Source organism: Ailuropoda melanoleuca, chromosome 2 (genome assembly GCF_002007445.2).
Source record: "Ailuropoda melanoleuca isolate Jingjing chromosome 2, ASM200744v2, whole genome shotgun sequence".
NCBI lineage: Eukaryota > Metazoa > Chordata > Mammalia > Carnivora > Ursidae > Ailuropoda > Ailuropoda melanoleuca.
In genome coordinates this window covers 199720096-199735304 of record NC_048219.1, presented here as the reverse complement: position 1 = coordinate 199735304, position 15209 = coordinate 199720096, and the positions used below count along the sequence as shown (strand labels likewise).

Here is a 15209-nt window from a genome sequence, read left to right as displayed (position 1 = left end):
CCGACGGTCATGTGTGGCAGGCAGGGAGGGCAGCCTCAGCAGCCGCGCCTGGAGCGCGTGACAGCGTGGGGACGGGCGTTCTGAGGGTGAGCCCGCCTTGAGAACTGATGTCACCTAGCTTTGTGGAGGGATAAGCAGTATTTCCACTTCTCCCCTTAGAAAGTACTTGATTTATGCACTCACAGCAGCTAATTGCATTTGAGGGGGGCTTATTGAAACTGAATCAAAAAGAAAAATTAATATATTGATATGGTAATATATGAAAAAAATCAGGGTCCAAGGAAAATAAAGGCAGAAGAAGTCAGCACTTTCGAGCAGACGGCGGTCCCATTTGGTCCGGGGATGAAATTCAGGTGACCTAGAATGATGTTAATATTCAGATTATTTACCAAAGTGTCAAAGCATGTGCCCCAGGATGTTGATAGGCCGTCCCCAAAAATAGATGTGGGTCCTATTATCAAACACATTCGAGAAATGTAGGGTTGGACAGAAATTCAGGGGCCTCCTAACCCCAGAACACTTCCAGTGAAGGATCATAACTGAATCTATAAAATCCATCATCCCTGCAGGCAAAGCCCTCTTCTGTGTGCTGTACGGTCACAGATGGGGAAACTGAGGCCAGGAACCATTAGCCCAGCTACCAGTTTCAGGAGCTCCAGTCCCCAGTCAGCACTGGCCAGGAGTTCCAGTCATATGTCCCAACAAGAACCCAGAGTACAGGGACGCTGCCCCCCCGGGGCCGGCCACACTCACCGTCACCCAGGGAGAGCGGGGCCAAGCGTCCACTGCCTGTCACAGCTTAGCCCGCTCCCATCGCACCAGCGGCCTCCTACATCCCCTGGGCAGATTTAAAGTAACTGCCAGAAAGCGCTGGAAAACAACCAAGCAGACAGGAACTGTCAAGGCCGAGGTCCCTGGAGGAAGGCAAGTGCTGGACACATTTCTCTTTTGGGGGACATTTTGCCCGAGAGCAGCTGGCCCCACATAGGCAGACAAAACCTTCGTTAGGAAACCCACATCCAGCCGGTGCAAAGAACCAGGCATGGCTGAGCGGCCACCGTGGTGGGGGGTCCCAGAAAGGGGGCCAGAGAGGGCGCCTCAGGTCGGCTGCTGACGCAAACACACACGTGGGCCTCCCAGCAGCCCTCAGGGACTGGTCTCGGAGTCCGGGACACAGAGCTTGGAGTTCACCTGATCAACCTAATTCAACAGAAACCCGACACTCCCAGGGGAGGCGACATGGTGCCGGGTCTGCACAACACACCATCCAAAGTCCAGGACGCAATCCACGCTGACGCGCGCTCAGGAATGGGGAGCCGTGACCCGTCGTCCTCACGGAGGCAGCGAGCCCAGCCTGCCCCATGGCCCCGGTGTCCAACAGCAGACTCGGGTTCTAAAAGGCGGTTAGAATTATGCTTGCTTTGAATGAAAAGAAGGGAAACTTCAACCACAATGAAAACGATAGTCAGGGATCCAGTAGGAACCTCAGAACCCAGAAACACAGCGTCAGACGGGCACAGGGTGGATCGCTGGGGACGGAGGCAGGAGGCCGCGAACTGCAGAACGAGGCACCGGAATCCAGCCGGCCCAGGAGAAGGGGGGCCGCGTGGAAGAGCGTAGGGTGTGGCCTGTGTGGTTGGAGCCCAGCAGAGAGGACGGGGAGGGACAGGTCAGAGTCAACAGCATGGTGCTTGTATTGGGCTCTCCACCGCAGCGCAGAGAGCCGGCGGATCCGTGGAGGAACGGGAGGCCCAGCATTCACAGCCGGAATCAGCAGGGGCTTTGCCCAGAATTTCCCTCTGTGATGAGCGCACACAGCAGGCCTTCGAGGGGTCTGGAGAGGCTGCCCGGAGCGCCCTGCATGCCTCGACAGCCCTGGGCCGGGCCACGCCTGTGCTACTCGCCCCCTCTTTCCAGCTGCCATCCCAGGTCCCAGATCTGCCACCTCCTTGGGAGCCCCGGGCACAGCCCAAGCTTCAGGGTAGGCCACTGTCCCCGGGGAGTCCATCTGTGCCCTGCTCTCCGCCCTCAGGGCCCCCCTGCTGGCCTTTCCTCTGTGGGGGGCACCGGCCTTCACCAGGCCCCAGGAGCTGACCCTGAATCTGGACCCCAGCCCAGCCCCTCTCTCCCGCTCCAGCTCCTGCCCTGCCCTCTGCCTGTGCAGGCAGCCCCACAGCGTCCAGGTGCTGGCCCCCAGGGCCCCCAGGTGCCCCCCCCACCTGCCTCAGTGTCATGGCACCTGGGATGCGTTTTGTTCATTTATGCTGGAAGACAGCAGGAGCGGCTTCCCTCGGCAGGAGGGTGCCCCCAGTGCGGACGGGGGGTCATCACCGGGCGGGATCATCCCGCCAACAGGCTGGAAGCTTGCTCATGTCCTCCAGACCCAGGGACGGTGAGAAGCACCCCCCGGGCCGTGCGGGTTTCCTGCAGCTGCCGTGACAGCCGTGACCACAAACGAGCGGCTTAAAACGCCAGCGTCTGTTCTCTCCGGGTCAGGACCTCAGAGTCCCGAGCTCAGGCGTCAGCAGGGCTGGTCTCCTCTGAGGCAGAGAACGTGTCCCAGGAGCCCCGGCTGCGGGTACTTGTCCTTCCCACAATGTGGATGCAAAACCCACAGTCCTTACTCCCCTCGTCCCCAAAGCTCCCTCCCGGTACACCTCTGGGGAGAAGTCAGCCGCAGGCTGTAGGAGGCAGGACGATCGGGGCGTGGGGAGAGCCTGACCGCTGCCCCCACGCCCGGAGGTTTCGGGGTGTGGCCCAACAGCCCTGTGGTGGCAGCAATGCTGCGGAGGGAGGGAAACAGCGGTCTGAACACCAGGCGCCCCGGGCAGCCCCCGAGACCCAACCCTGCCGGCAAGATGGTGGCACTGGCGCCATCCCCGTGTACTCCTGACAATCTGGGGGGAGGAGCACAGCTTTTCAAATACGTCTGGGGGGAAATGATTAGATTTAAATAAAAAATTACGTCAAGCAAACCGGGGCGTCTCAGCAAAGATGTTAGGAAGCCTGGGCTTTCGGAACAAGGCACCTGGCGGCCGGGGTCAGGGCTGCCACGGGCAAGTCCGCGGGACCAGCCACACCGGGCGAGGAGCTGGGCCGCATTAGGAGGGAGCCTCTTGATGCCAACACGGGGTGCGGAGAATACGGGCCCTGCTCTAACGCCACGTGAAAAATAAGGAAGATCCCTCACCAGACACGCGACCCTGGACATTCGAGAGCGAGGCTCCCGCCCCACTTTGAGTTACAGCCAAACACACACACACACGTGCCCATGCCCACACGTGCACACCCCCTCGTTTCTCTTGGGCCGGGGACCGCCGGCACTCAGCTCCTGTTCAGCGCTGCAACCAGGCCAGTGGCCCCTGGGCGCTGACCCTCTGACCCGGGCCTCTGACACCGGCCGGCCTGCACTCACCAGGGGCCCGACGAAGCCTCGCCTGAAGAACTTCGTGGGGCGTGGAGGAGGGTCACTGAACCTCGGGGAAGAGGGGGGCCCAGGCCACCGCCGCGGGGGCCACGCGGGCCTCCCCAAAGCCTGGTGGCTGGCACGGGTCCCGGGACCCTCTGTCCACGCGGGGGTGACGGGAGCAGGCATATCAGATGAGGTGGCCAGGTTCTGTTTTGAGGGAGGGCGGGGTGCCCCTGGCCCTGTTTCCTGGTCCTCTACCACCATCTGTTGGCAGAGGTGGAATTCCAGCGGTGGGAGGACACGCCGGGTCCTTGCACAGTACCACCTGGCAGCCACAGAGCCCGCCGCTCCACGGGCCGCTGTGTGGGAGCCTTCACCACCCAGACCCACAGACGCCTGTGAGAACGTTTGGGGAGAGGGCATCTCTCTTAACAAACCGTCTCATCATTAGTCCAAGGGTGTCCCAGCTTAACCAGGATGGTGGCACACGCCGGCCAGCTCCTCACGGCTGCCAGGAGCCTCGATCGCGTGTCAAGCACCCCCCGCCTCCCAGCCCCTCGGCCATCACCTTGCTGTCCTGTGACCCCCTGTCCCTTCCCTTCTCCATTTGCAAGTGGACTCTACCTTACTCTCCTGTAAAAGCTCTTTGCATGTTGTGGACACTGGTCATTTCCCTGGTATTTGTTTTGTGAGTTTTTCCAAATTCATCACTGGCCGACCGTCGCTGCTCGCTGCCTCCCCACAGCGGAAAACCCACGTCTTGTTTTAACTTGACCACCTCATCTGATTTGGGTTTTTTGTGGGAAAAGTCTATTCGGACTGTCACAGATTCGACTTCTGGGTCGCCCTGCGTCGTACACCAGACTTGGGAGGTCAGAGAAGAAGCCAGGGAAGCCGAAGTCTCTGCCTGGGGCAGGATGCGGGCTCCCAGTGCCTCCCGCGGGTCCGGTTGTCCGATTAGACAAATAATTCGCTCCACACAAGCAGCTCACAACCTGCTGAGGAAAGGAACGCACTCCTGGTGACCTTGTTGCTGTGGTGGAAGCAGGATCGCGCCCGCGGTGGGGACCCCTGCTCCAGAGGTCCTGCCTCAGACGTACTAAAATAAAGGTGTCTCGCACGCTGTTGGCCTTGAGTAGGAGACAGCACTTTGGTGTGGCTGGCGGTCGGGCCTGAGCGACCCCGAAACATCACTGGTGCCGTACGGGGTGCGTCTTGCTGGTGGTTTTGGCGTGACCGGGCGGCGTATTCGGTGCAAAGGCCACTATTCCCAAGACACAGGCCTGCGACCCAGCGTGACGTTCAGCTAGCCGCACGCTCAGCTGCCACCCTCTGCTCGCCCTTCGGCTCCCGGTCCACCCGCCGGGCTCCCTGGCAGCAGCATCTCAGGAGAAAAAGCTGTTGGCCCCCAGTAACGCCCTCCAGCAGGGAGCGAGCTCAGCAGAGCACATTCCTGGACAGACGACCGAGGGAGGCATGTCCGCCAATAACTGGGTGCCAGGAGCCAGATTACGTCTCCAGGGTCTGCAGCCAGACAGGAGGCAGCTCGTCCTTCCCAGCAAGTGAGCCAACGCCGAGGGCATGTCAGGAAGCCCATAAAGGGTGAGCGAGCTCTGGAGGGACACGCAGAGGACGCCCACCCCGGGGAAGACATCCTCAGGACATCCACAGGTTCAGCTGAGAAACAGCTGAGAGGTAAGCTCCGACTCGCCAGAGGACACGAAACTTGCGGGACACAGGCTTGGAGTTTGGGGGTCCCCCGTAGACGAGCACAACAGGGGGAGATGGGGCACACGCGAGAACTGGAGTTTTTCCAGGCGAATTTCTGGCGGCGATGCCCTGGGTGCACACACAGCATTAAGAGCCTCCCACGTCTGCCTTTGGGGGTCTGTGTCCTCGCAGGCTTTCTGGTTTTCCCTTTGTCTGTTTGCTGGTTGTCTCGATGCCAGGAGGGTCTGCAGGGCTGAGCCTCTGGGGCAGCCAGGCAGAGGAGAGCAGGCAGGTGTCAGCCTCAAGCTTTTACTTGTCGTGCATGAATCACACCAGCCCCTGGTTTCTCCGGGGGCTTCTGCCTGGACACCCGAGGTGTGCCCAAGCTCCCTGGGGACCACTGGGGGCGGGTGCACGCTCAGGCTGTGTGTCCACCTCTCAGCCGGCGACACGCTCGCTCCTTCAACCCACCGGCGCACTGACTCCGTGCTGGCGGACGTGGCTGATTGCAGCCCCTTGCGGTAAACTGCCGCATCCAGAAGTTTCTGGAATGTAAGAGAGGGTGTCCACAGCGGATTTCCTGGATCTACAGGGAGGCTTCCAGCAACACATTAAGGCACTCAGAACGCTCTCCTGACGTCGGCTCAGCCCCACGGTCCTTGTACGCACGGGCACAGCCAGACGGTCGCAGCACCCAGCACCACCTTGAGATTGCACATGCCCACCGCAGCCGGCTGGCGTGCAGGGGACAAGCCCTGTGCCTCGAACGCTGCTGTTCCCCAACTGGGAGAGTGCCGGTGTGCCTCCCCATCGGGATGAAAGCCAGCAACACAGGAGGGCCTGAGATGCGGGCCGGGACACAGGGCCTTGTGTCGCTCCCTGGGCCCCGACAGCCAGACGCTCCCAGGATGGTGCAGGACCAAGGAGGCCGCAGGCTCCTCCAAGAACCTGGTGCTGGAGCACAGGGCCGGCCGCCCACAGAGACATGGGACAGGCCACGGCAGGCACCCCTGCAAGACCCTGGCTCCATGTGCCCTCATGGGGGACCTGAGAGCAGGAGTCCAAGGGAATCGCTCGCAAGGGACACGCTAGGCAGCGGCCTGACCCTTCCCTCTCAAATAGTAGAACTGAACTTTTTAGTGAGGGTGTTCTGGCACATTCTGCCCCACAGCCAGGAGTATTTCAGACCAAGGGGTAGCTGCCATCAGGAAGCAAAGTGTGACCCCAGGGGCAGCGCTGGTGATGGGCAACCAGTGGTGGTGGGCTTGTCGGCCACACATCAGCTCAGCACAGACAGGCCACAGCTCCACAGCCACATCCCCACGGCCACAGCTCCACGGTCGCAGCTCCGCGGTCACAGCTCCACGGCCACATCCCCTTGGCCACAGCTCCACGGGCCACAGCTCCACCACCACCTTTCCCTAAGACTGGAGCACTCCAAGGGCCAAGCGGGAAATAGGAGACACAGACCCAGAAGCTGGCCTCCTGGGGACCCCTGCCCTTCTCCAGGGACCCTGCCCTCCTCTCAAAGCTTATGCCTGCTCCCAGAATCCCCCACCCCCTCCTCCTAGCACCCCTGCACTCCTCCTCCCAGAAACCCCGCCCTCCTCCCCGCACCCCACTCTCCTCCCAGAAACCCCTGTCCCCTCCTCCCAGCACCCCTGCCACTGCCAGAACCTTGCCCCCTTCCAGAGACCCCTGTCCCCTGCCTGGCCCCCATCCTCTTTGGAGGCCTGGGAGACAGCACTGAGTCACTCTCCAGAGCCCAGGGGCCCTCCTCTTGGGTCCCAGACTTTCTGTTGTCAGGACAGAGAAGTCTCAACTTCTTAATTGAGAATCCCCAAACCCTGCAGTCTCCTTCTGACCCTGACTATGTGTGAGGGACACAGGTCTTGACTTGCTTCTAAGAACCCCCAGAGAGCACAGTTGGGGCAGCCCTGCCAGGCTGACCACCACCCACCTCTGGGCTCATGTCCTGGGCCCGGGCTCTGCTGCGTGTGCCCACAGGGCCTCCCCCACGAGCCTGTCCCTGCCCACCCAGGCATGGAGCCCAGAGGCCCTGGGCCAGGGGAAGCTTCTCTCCCAGTCTCATACCCTCTGGACTCAGGCAGGAAGCACCCCCCACTGCCTTCACCCCAAAGGTCACAGGGTTGGGGTCAGGACGGTCCTCAGGGCTCCCCACCACACACTGGCAGCAGGAGGGGCTGAGTGCCAGTGTGCACCCTGAGGTCTGGCCCAAGCCCCACACACCTTCATGATGCTTTCCTTGTGGGCCTTTCATTCGTGTCCCACTCACTTAACCGATGTTTGCACGTTGCCGTGGCCCCAACTCTGTAGATGTTTCCTGGGTGTAGGCATCCTGGGTGCTGCGGACGCTTCCAAGAGGGATCCCTGCAGCAAGAGAGGAGACAACAGGGTCCCTAAGATAGGTCAGGCAGGCAGGGGCACTGTTTCCCCCAAACCTCGACTTCCGCAGGGAGCCACCAGCTCGAGCCCGTGGCCTCAGCTCCTGGGCTGCTCGCGATGAGTGGGCACGCAGTGGCAGCCGGGGCAGGAGGGGTCAGCAGAGCAGGCCGAGCCGGGGCAGCAGAGGCGTGAGGTGGACAGAGAAGCCCCCCGCAGAGTTGCCTGGATGGGGTGCCTGGGGGGGGTTCCTCAGAGCCACTGTCTGAGGCCCGACCGCGTCCAGTCCGTTGTGGATGGGCACTCTGTTAAAACACAAAAAAATAAACTATTGAAAATGACATTTAAAATACATAAAATATAAGCCCAGATTTTTTTTTTACGGAATCCACACAAAATTCCTGTCAAACAGCTATGAAAGTTCCTAGCATCTTCCCTGCAATGAGACCTGGTTCCCTGGTCCTGAAGGTGCCACCGCAGGGCCCGCGGGAAGGGCCAGGCGGGGGAGGCGTCTGACCGCGGAGCCAGGACCCGTGGAGCCGGGCTCGGTGCCTGACGGCGGGCGGCTCCTTGTCCACCTCGCTGTTCTCGGTGTGCGCCCATGTCCCTGCACCCCCAGCGCATCCCCGCTGTGCCCGGCAGTCCTTGCCCCGAGCTCAGCGTCTCTGCTTCCTGTGAGGAAGCCCAAGCCTCCAGCTTTGGGAGACGCGTGTGAAGCACGACGTCAGGAGGTGAGGTTTATAAAATGTCACCTTCAAGCTCTCTCTCTTTTGAGTGCTGCTGGCGCACACGTAGGGTAGGGGCTTCTCGGTGTACGGCCGAGTGACCGGACGGGTGTGTACGTTCCTCTGTGCTCGCCACACGTGTGGCCGCACCTGTCCCCACACGACGCCATCACGGGATCACCGACCGCAGCCCCCGTGCTGCGCCTTTCGTCCCCAGGACGTACTCTCCCCGTAACTGGAAGCGGCACCTCCCGCCGCCCTTCACCCCTTCTGTCCACCCCCCACCCCTCCCCTGTGGGGCACCAGCGTGTCCTCTGCCTTTATGGCTCTGATTCTGCTCTTTGTGCGATTATCCGTTTGCTTTGCATGTTAGATCCCACAGACAAGTGAGATGTGACGGTGTTCGTCCTTCTCTGTGTGACTTATTCACGGAGCGGGACACACTCTCGTGCCACCTGTGTTGTTGCCGACAGCAAAATTCCAGTCTTTTTATGGCTGAATAACACCCTGTCGTGTGCACCTGACGCCCTTATCCACCCATCAGTCCGTGGACGCTGGGCCGCTTCCGCGTCTCGGCTGCAGTAAACACAGAGGTGCACCAGCTTTCCAAATCAGTGCCTTGGGGGGGTGTTTGGTGGGGGTGGGGGATACCCAGTCATGGAATTTTGGGATCCTAGGGCAGCTCTATGTCTAACTGTTTGAGGACCCTCCACACTGTTCTCCACGGCGGCTGCACCGGTTGCATTCCCACCGACAGCGCACGAGGGCTCCTCTTCCTGCACACCCTCGCCAGTTTGTTGTTTCTTCTCTGCGTCTCGCCGTCCTCCCAGGTGTGCGGCCGAGTCTCATCGTGGTTTTGATCTGTTTCCCCGATGATCAGTGATGTTGGGCATCTTTCCACGAGTCTGTTGGCCATCGGATGTCTTCTTTGGAAAAACGTCTGTTCACGTGTTCTGCCCGGTCTTAATGGGATTGCTTGGTTTTTGTTTTGTTTTTTGGTGTTGAGTTGTATCGGTTCTTTATATATTTTGGACACCAACCCTTTATCCGATACTGTCGTTTGCAAACACCTCCTCCCACTCCACAGGCTGCCTTTTGGTTTTGTTGCCGAAAGCCTTCACTGTGCAGAAGGATTTATCCTGATCCAGTCCCAAAAGCTCATTCTTGCTCTTGTCCCCTTGCCTCGGGAGACATGTCTGGAAGGAAGTCGCTGTGGCCGAGGTCAGAGAGATTACTGCCTGAGCTCTTGCCTAGGACTTTGACAGTTTCAGGTCTTGCGTTCTGAGTTTGTTTTTGTGCATGGCATGATAAGGTGGCCCAGTGTCATTCTTCTGCACGTAGCTGTCCATGTTCCCAGCGCCATTTGTTGATGAGACTGTCTTTTCCCCATTGCGCATTCTTCCCTGCTTTGTCCTAGCGAAGGGTTTATTCTGGGATCTTTGTTTTGTTCCATTGATCTGTGTCTATTTTGGGGACAGACCGCACTATTTGAATGACTCCTTTCTCCAGGTAAACACCATGTAAGTTACCAGGCGTCCAGCAGGTTTCTGTGACAATCTCAAAGCCCTCTGATGTCCTTCCTCCAAGACCCCGGCACCCACCCTGGGCCACTCTGGTCTCTCATGATCGTGTCCGCCCCAACCTGCTTCCCCACACACAGAAGCCCTCTGCAGGACTCCCGTCTCACTTCCTTCCCTTGGGGTGAGCATCACCCCACGTCCCCATCTGGATGGGCTCCATCTTCTCCTTTGCCTGACTCGCTTCCCTCCACGTGTTTGTACAGTGCCGTCTGATGAGACGTCATTCGGTGTGAGAAGCTCTGCATTCATGGCTGGGTTTCAACCCTCCTCCATTGTCACGAGAAGGCATCTCTGACGAGCCAAGCACACGTAACACACGATCGAAGCCAAGCGCCCCGTGGCACAGTGGACACCATGGTTCTCGCGGTCGGATGCTTAGGGCAGTATCGGCTGTGCTGTGACCCTTGGGCCGGGCCAGCGCCAGATGCAGGCAGACCCTGGCTGCTGCTGGCATGCGTCCCTACAAATAAGCCCCCTGGCAGATTCGGGGCGGGGTCCCCACAGTGGGGATCTGAGCACCCTGAGGGCAGGGTGGCCTGTGGTGCCGTCACCTGGCTCTAGAATCCTATGAAGTCCCATTACAGAAAAGTCCAGAAGACCCTTGAAGTGCAAGGATGCCATGTGGGGCAGCAGAAATGCCCGGAGGGGTTAGCGAGCTCCCAGAAACGCAAGGGAACATTCTGGTGTGTGGGGAGGAGCCAGCCCCGCGGCTGTTAACACACTGGTTCCCTGTGCTGTGCAGCCCACACAGCACAGGCCACTAAGTCCTGCCAATTTTCCCTTTTCCAGAAAATGAGTAAGAGCCACATTCTGAAGCACCCGGGAAGAGTCGCCGTCGACACTGGCGTGATAAAGACGTTCTGGGAGAGGAAAATCCAGATGCACACAGAACAGCTGCAGAGTGAGGCCATGAGGACACGCAGGAGCGCCCTGGACAGGTGAGCTCACTGAGCCCCAAGGCCGGGGTGCTGCAGGCAGGAGCCCCCCACGCTGGGGCCACCTCTGCCCTCACCACTCCCAGCCACCAGCACTGCCCCCCGGGTCAGCCTCACAGCAGGATGGACTGAGAGTGCAAAACAGCACCCACAGTAACTCGGCTTACCACCGCCACCTGGGTCACCAGGTGTGAGAGGAGAGCACCCATCCCTCCACCCCCATATGCTACCACCTACCCTCCATCCCTCTGTCCCACACCCCATCCCCCATCCCACACCCCAACCCTCCTTCCCTCCATCCCTCCATCCCATACTCCATCCATCCATTCCACCCCCCACCCCATCCCACACCCCACCCCCATCACTCACCCCATTCCGCATTGCTCCATCCCTCTAATCCTGAAGGTCTCATAGGAAGTTGTCAAAGAAGCCGTGTCTGGCTAAGACTGATTTTCTGACAGTTGCTCCCACTGAGTGCAGGATAAATTTATCATAGTCCTCCCCACACATTAGCAGATCCAAAGCCCCCTTTCATCCCTGGGATGGAGGCCAGGGCCTGTGGGTGCTGAAGAGGGTCTCCTGGGAGACCCCGAGCAGACTGAGGAGAGCCTGGTCTCAGGGACAGCTAAGAGGGCAGATTAGCACACAATTCGCACCTAGACAAGGGCTCAAATGGACAGATATTCCGAAGTGGTCACAGCTTTTATCCCCAGATAGCACTGGCAGCTGCTACCCTGGGAGCCCAGTTGGAAAGAGCATGCCTGGCAGCCGCGGTGGGACCAGACGTGGTGCTGACCTTGCCAGAGGTCTGGCTGCTGGGCGGGCTACCCCCCCCCATCATCCAGGACGTCTCCCCCGTTAGGCACAGTACGGGAAGCCACGGTGCCATCCCCCTGCACGACACATCCCCCTCCTAACCTCTCAGGGCAGGGGTCCCAGCACAGACCCCAAACATGGGAAGAAGGGACCTGCTCTAAGGCCTCCTGCCAGCCCTCAGCTCCCTCCTGCGGTCTCCACCCTTGTCCTACACATGCCATCAGGCCCTAGAAGCTTCTGGGTCTTCCGCCCACGGGTGCAGGCCCCAGGGATGGACTCCAGGTCAGACAGCAAGAGTGTGGTCAGCGATGGCCGAGTTAGTCTGGGCTGCTCAAAGACAGACTGTGGAGTGTGACAGTCTGCAAGGGACATACGGCTGGTTATTAGGCCACAGTCCACAGCCAGAAAGATTGTGCCCTGTCCCCTGGACAGCAGCAACTCCTGACAGCATCCCCTCAGCCATCCCATGGGCCCCCAGGAGCCAGGGGCTCTTTGACGTCTGGCCCCAAGCCCAGCAGTCAGCAGCTGTGGCCTGTGACGGGGCAGGGATGGGGCCTTCACATGGGGGCCTGCAGCTGGAGGCACCGCCCTCATTTAGGTCCCTGGGTGTGGGGACAAGTGTCCATGCACCTGACTTTCACCAGTGTGTCCCCAGCCTCTGAGGTCTGCGGAAGCTATGCACCAGCCCACACTGCACCCCCCAAACCCAACCACACACCAGGGCCTTAAGGCATCGGATGGCCGTTACCTGCTCATGGATGGCCAGGCTGTTCTCACCCGGCCACCCCTGTGTGTCGTGCTGTGGTCACCTTCCATGCATGTGGGCTGGGCAGGTGGGCAGCGCAGGGACGGAGGGGGTACCCAACAGGGGCACTGGTGAGGGGCCCTGGCCTATCATGGGCACTCTGTCCAGTCCTGGTGAGCACATACTCCTACCCAACACACCAGGCCCACTCGAAAACTAGTTTAGGACATGGCTCAGTCTCTCTGGGCCTCAGAAGTTTCCAGAAGCTGCTTCCTGGGCAAAGCGCTTTCCCTCTCTGGGCTAGAGACCCGAGTGAGCCCCTCCATGTGGGGCCATGGCCCCCGGCTGGGACTGGCCAGCCCCGGGAGGTTGCAGGGTTCTCTGGGACCCCACAAGGTCACAGCCTCTGGCAGCCCGGGAGGGCCAGGCTGGCTTGGAACATGTGCTCAGGTGCCGACAGAGGCCTGGCTGCCACCCGGCCCTGAGACGCTGACTCACAGGCTGAAATTATCGCAGGCTCCGCGGCGAGTGGGCTCGGATGCTGGAGGTGAGGACCAAGGCTCTGCAGGGCCCCCCAGAGGTGGCCACCCAGCCTTCCCTGCTGGGCACCGAGCCCTTCCACACGCAGGACACCACCGCCGCCTGAGGCCTGCAGATTCGTCCTGCCCCGGGACCCGAAACCCCCCAGGCGAGTGCCGGTGCTCCAGGACCACCACTGCCAGGAGCCAGAGCCGCGGATAAGCTCACGGGCTCTCCTGGCAGCAGGTTCCAGCCTGGTTCTGCTCTTCTATCCCTCAGCACGTCCCCAATAAAACCTAAGATAACCAGATTACATGTTTTCTGCAAAATTTTCCTCGTATCATTAGGTTTGCACATGTTAGAAGCTTGCGGTGATGTTGCTAGCCTGGGACAAGCCACCAGAGGAAGAGGAGCCCGAGGGGGACTAGTCTGGGGGGCCGGGCTGTGCCCCCGTCTTCTCTGCCTGAGACTTAAACATGTCTGTCCGCCCTCTGATCACAATATGCACATAAATCCCCAGCCCAGGACACTGCCCCTCGCGACACTGTGTAGAGCTTTGTGCTGGTCCGAATCCCCTTGAACACTTCGTTCATGACCCAGAACGTCTCAGGAAACTACACATCCTTATTTTTACAGTTGGAAGGTGTGTATTTCCCAAGTCCTCGAAGGCTCTCAGCGCCAGGATTCAGTGCTTTGCCACATTCCGTCCTGTCCCTCTGGCGCCCCCGTGGTGTCTGTGACCACCCTGGAGGGTCCGCAGGGCCCTGCACACAGCTGAAGCCAGGCCGCCAGAGGACCTGGGCCACATTCACCAATGGGGACCCAGACTACAGCCGGCACCGGTCCCGACAGGCGAGCCCAAACCCCACTGCCCACGTTCCTACTGCGTGTGCCCGCTGTCACCACTGCATCCCATCCTCAGTGACACACAACCCCGGCTTGGGGGATGGGATCTAGCCCGCGGCGTGTCTCCAGACGTTTTGTTTTGTTGTGACCCCCTGATCAAGTTGGCAAGCAGGGGGGATAAGCACGGCTTCACCAGTCATGGGACACTGCCCAGAGAAAGCACATTGACTGATAGCTAAGGGGCATTCGGAGCTGAGCACAGACTCCTCATAGGGCATTTCCAGAGCTGACCACACAGACCGGGCAGAAAGACAGGTCCGACCTGACACAAAGCACGGGTGTCTGGCTAGCCAAATGAGCAAGTGGAGAGAACACGGCGAGCGTCCCTTACGACACCAACCCATGAACACATGTTCCCCTGGTCGCCCCCCAGGCTGTCCATCATCACTCGTGAGTCAGGAGATTCCAGTGATAAACACGCTGGGGAACATGGCCATTAATAGCCCCAAACAGTTCCTGAACAGAAGTCACTCGCTGACACCCGCAAAGCCTCGGGCTGCTGGAGGGAAGCTGTATCTGATGATACCCTTAGAACGCTGTTACTGTCAACGCTCATCGCCTCAGCTGTCCAGTTAGACCGTGGCAGGGCGGGAGAGCGTGTTGATGCAGCAGCCCTTGCCGCGAGGCTGTGCGGAATCTTCCAGAGCAGCCGTGCCCTCCTTGCTCCGTGTCAGAGCCCGTTTCCCTCTGATGACCCACCACCTTCCAACACCAGGCAGTTGACCAGCCACGTCTGTGCTTTCTCCATCAGTAAGTGGCCCCCGGACAAAGCCCAGCTGGGCTCCCAAGCGGGAGGCGCTGGGTGAGGAAGGAGGGAGGCATGGAGGGCAGCCAGCCGGACCCCAGCCCTAAGGGCCCCTCGGGGTCTGGGATGCAGCGCCCCCTCTGCACACCCCCTGTTGTAATTCGCCTCAAAGCTCAGCTCGGCTGCTCGAATTTCAACAGACTCTACTGTGTTTCTTCCGGAGGAGGAAACGGGGCTCCGAGAAGTGGGGGTGCGGCTCAGGCCTAGCATCCTGGAGGAAAAGAACCAAACAGGATGTTTCGCCTCTTCCTGTAAGCAACCGCCATCCAGCGGGGCCTGGAGTGCCGGCAGGAAGGGCGCAAGCGGGTGGGGGTAGGAACAGGGGGCCGTGGGCCCCAAGGGAGGTCAGCGCTCACCCAGGCCTGCAGCTGGGGCACCGGGCGCTGGCCACTCTCGGTGCTCCCGCACACAGCAGCTGGGCGCCCGCGCATGCCGGAGAGGTGCCTTGTCCCTGCCGGGCAGTGACAGACACCCTCTCCTGTTCTCTAAAGCCGTGCGGCCCGTCTGCAGTTCCTTCTGAAGTGACAGGACATACTGGTCTGACACGTCCTGCCACAGCGTGGGAAGGTTTTGCATAACCCACACCAGATGGTACCAAATCCAAAATGGTGCCGAAGAACTGCATGCACGTCACCGCGCCCCTCTGAGTAACCGCC

The 15209-nt window shown here is 60.2% G+C and overlaps 1 protein-coding gene and 1 long non-coding RNA gene across 2 annotated transcripts; one reads left to right on the top strand and one right to left on the bottom strand.

The window, feature by feature from the left end:
• Positions 1–7415, bottom strand: LOC117796581. Its single transcript, XR_004621149.1, has 3 exons — positions 7370–7415; positions 754–870; positions 1–358 (listed from the first exon to the last, which is right to left on the bottom strand). It is a non-coding gene; the product is annotated as an uncharacterized LOC117796581 (long non-coding RNA).
• Positions 7416–10619: 3204 nt separating this feature from the next.
• Positions 10620–13094, top strand: LOC117796580 (protein FAM240C-like). The gene is made up of 2 exons (XM_034644661.1): positions 10620–10765; positions 12840–13094. Exons 1-2 carry the CDS (start codon positions 10620–10622, stop codon positions 12967–12969), a joined length of 276 nt encoding a protein of 91 aa, XP_034500552.1. The 3' UTR covers positions 12970–13094.
• The last annotated feature ends 2115 nt before the right edge of the window (positions 13095–15209 follow it).